This window comes from Penaeus monodon, chromosome 27 (assembly GCF_015228065.2).
Source record: "Penaeus monodon isolate SGIC_2016 chromosome 27, NSTDA_Pmon_1, whole genome shotgun sequence".
Classification (NCBI taxonomy): Eukaryota; Metazoa; Arthropoda; class Malacostraca; order Decapoda; family Penaeidae; genus Penaeus; species Penaeus monodon.
Window position 1 is genome coordinate 31,449,983 of NC_051412.1, and position 1,299 is coordinate 31,451,281.

Here is a 1,299-nt window from a genome sequence, read left to right on the forward strand (position 1 = left end):
TGATGAGCAAATACCTTGTGGTTCCGCAATTGTTTAGTAGTTTTGAACCTCTTGCCACACGTGTCACACAGCGACGGTCTCTCATCACTGTGTATCTTGTGATGTACATTCATCAGCTTGCTATAGCTGTAAAACAAAGAAGCAAACAAATAATAAATATATTTTCTTCGCATGAATAAAAGAAGGAAAAATTGGGAAACGACCTTGATTTGTTTCATTTGTCACGAATCGTCACCTGTTAGTCACCTTCTGGATATGCCATACTTTACTGAATGGGAGAATTTCACAGATACTCTCAAATTAACCTTACCCTTCCTTACATTGGCATTTTCTATATACTAAAAGTTATTTATACAAACAAATCCTATCATTTGAAATCTACAGTAACATAGATTTAGTAAATAAAGCAATTACTGTAATTTGAACCATACAAATAACTTCCTAATAACAAAGTTAAAAGGAATAAAATATAAAATTTTGAGAGCAGCTAACTCAAAACATTGTGGGAGATTATCATTAGGTTAACAATAAAAAATATATTATCTCAGAAATATTAAATAATTGTATAGCTACATATTTGCTAGATAAAATTACACATTTTAGTCTGCTAACACTTTCAAAACAAGATAACACACACATGTACTTGCTAAAACAAATAACAAGAAATAGGGTGAGAAATTAAACTTACCTATAACACTTGTAATCACACTTATCACACTTGTGCAAATCAATGTCAATGAGGTGATGTCGCCAAAGGTGAAGAGCCAAGTCCCTCCAGGTTCCAAATTTTGTGGGACACTCTTGGCACTGCATGGAATTCTCTACGTGACACTTCCGGTGATATGAAATATTGCTCTCGCTCTTCAGCCTGACATTACAGCCATTTACATCACACTTAATACCATGGCTTTTGTCAGGCAAACGAACTTTGGAATTACTCCTTTTCAATTTGATGCCGGCATTTTTGTTGTACAGAGGCTGATCACCTTTTGCAAGGTACGTTTTCACGGAGCTAACACTGCCACTGTCATTCGTTGTGGTACTGTCATTGGTGTCTTCGTCATCATAGTCCTGATCACTCCTATTCTCACCTCTGTTTTCTAATTCTATTGTCAGTTGGAGGTCTTCATCCTCCTCTGTCTCCTTTTCATGCTCTTTCTTCACTACTAAGTCACCCTCTTTTGGCTCTGCTTTTATGAATACCCCTATAGTCCCATTGGGTTGTCTCTCTTCTTCTACTTTCACCTTTTTCTTTCCCTTGCTTGTTGCTGCTTTGGGATTCTCCACTTTCACCACAGA

At 36.5% G+C, this 1,299-nt stretch overlaps 1 protein-coding gene across 1 annotated transcript in view; it reads right to left on the reverse strand.

The window, feature by feature from the left end:
• Nucleotides 1–1,293, reverse strand: part of LOC119590792 (zinc finger protein 664-like) — a gene marked incomplete in the record, with an annotated part of 13,353 nt that extends 12,060 nt beyond the window's left edge. Inside the window, 2 exon segments of the mRNA XM_037939505.1 lie at nucleotides 15–126; nucleotides 689–1,293. Coding sequence (XP_037795433.1) covers nucleotides 15–126; nucleotides 689–813 — 237 coding nt within the window.
• Nucleotides 1,294–1,299: the final 6 nt, after the last annotated feature.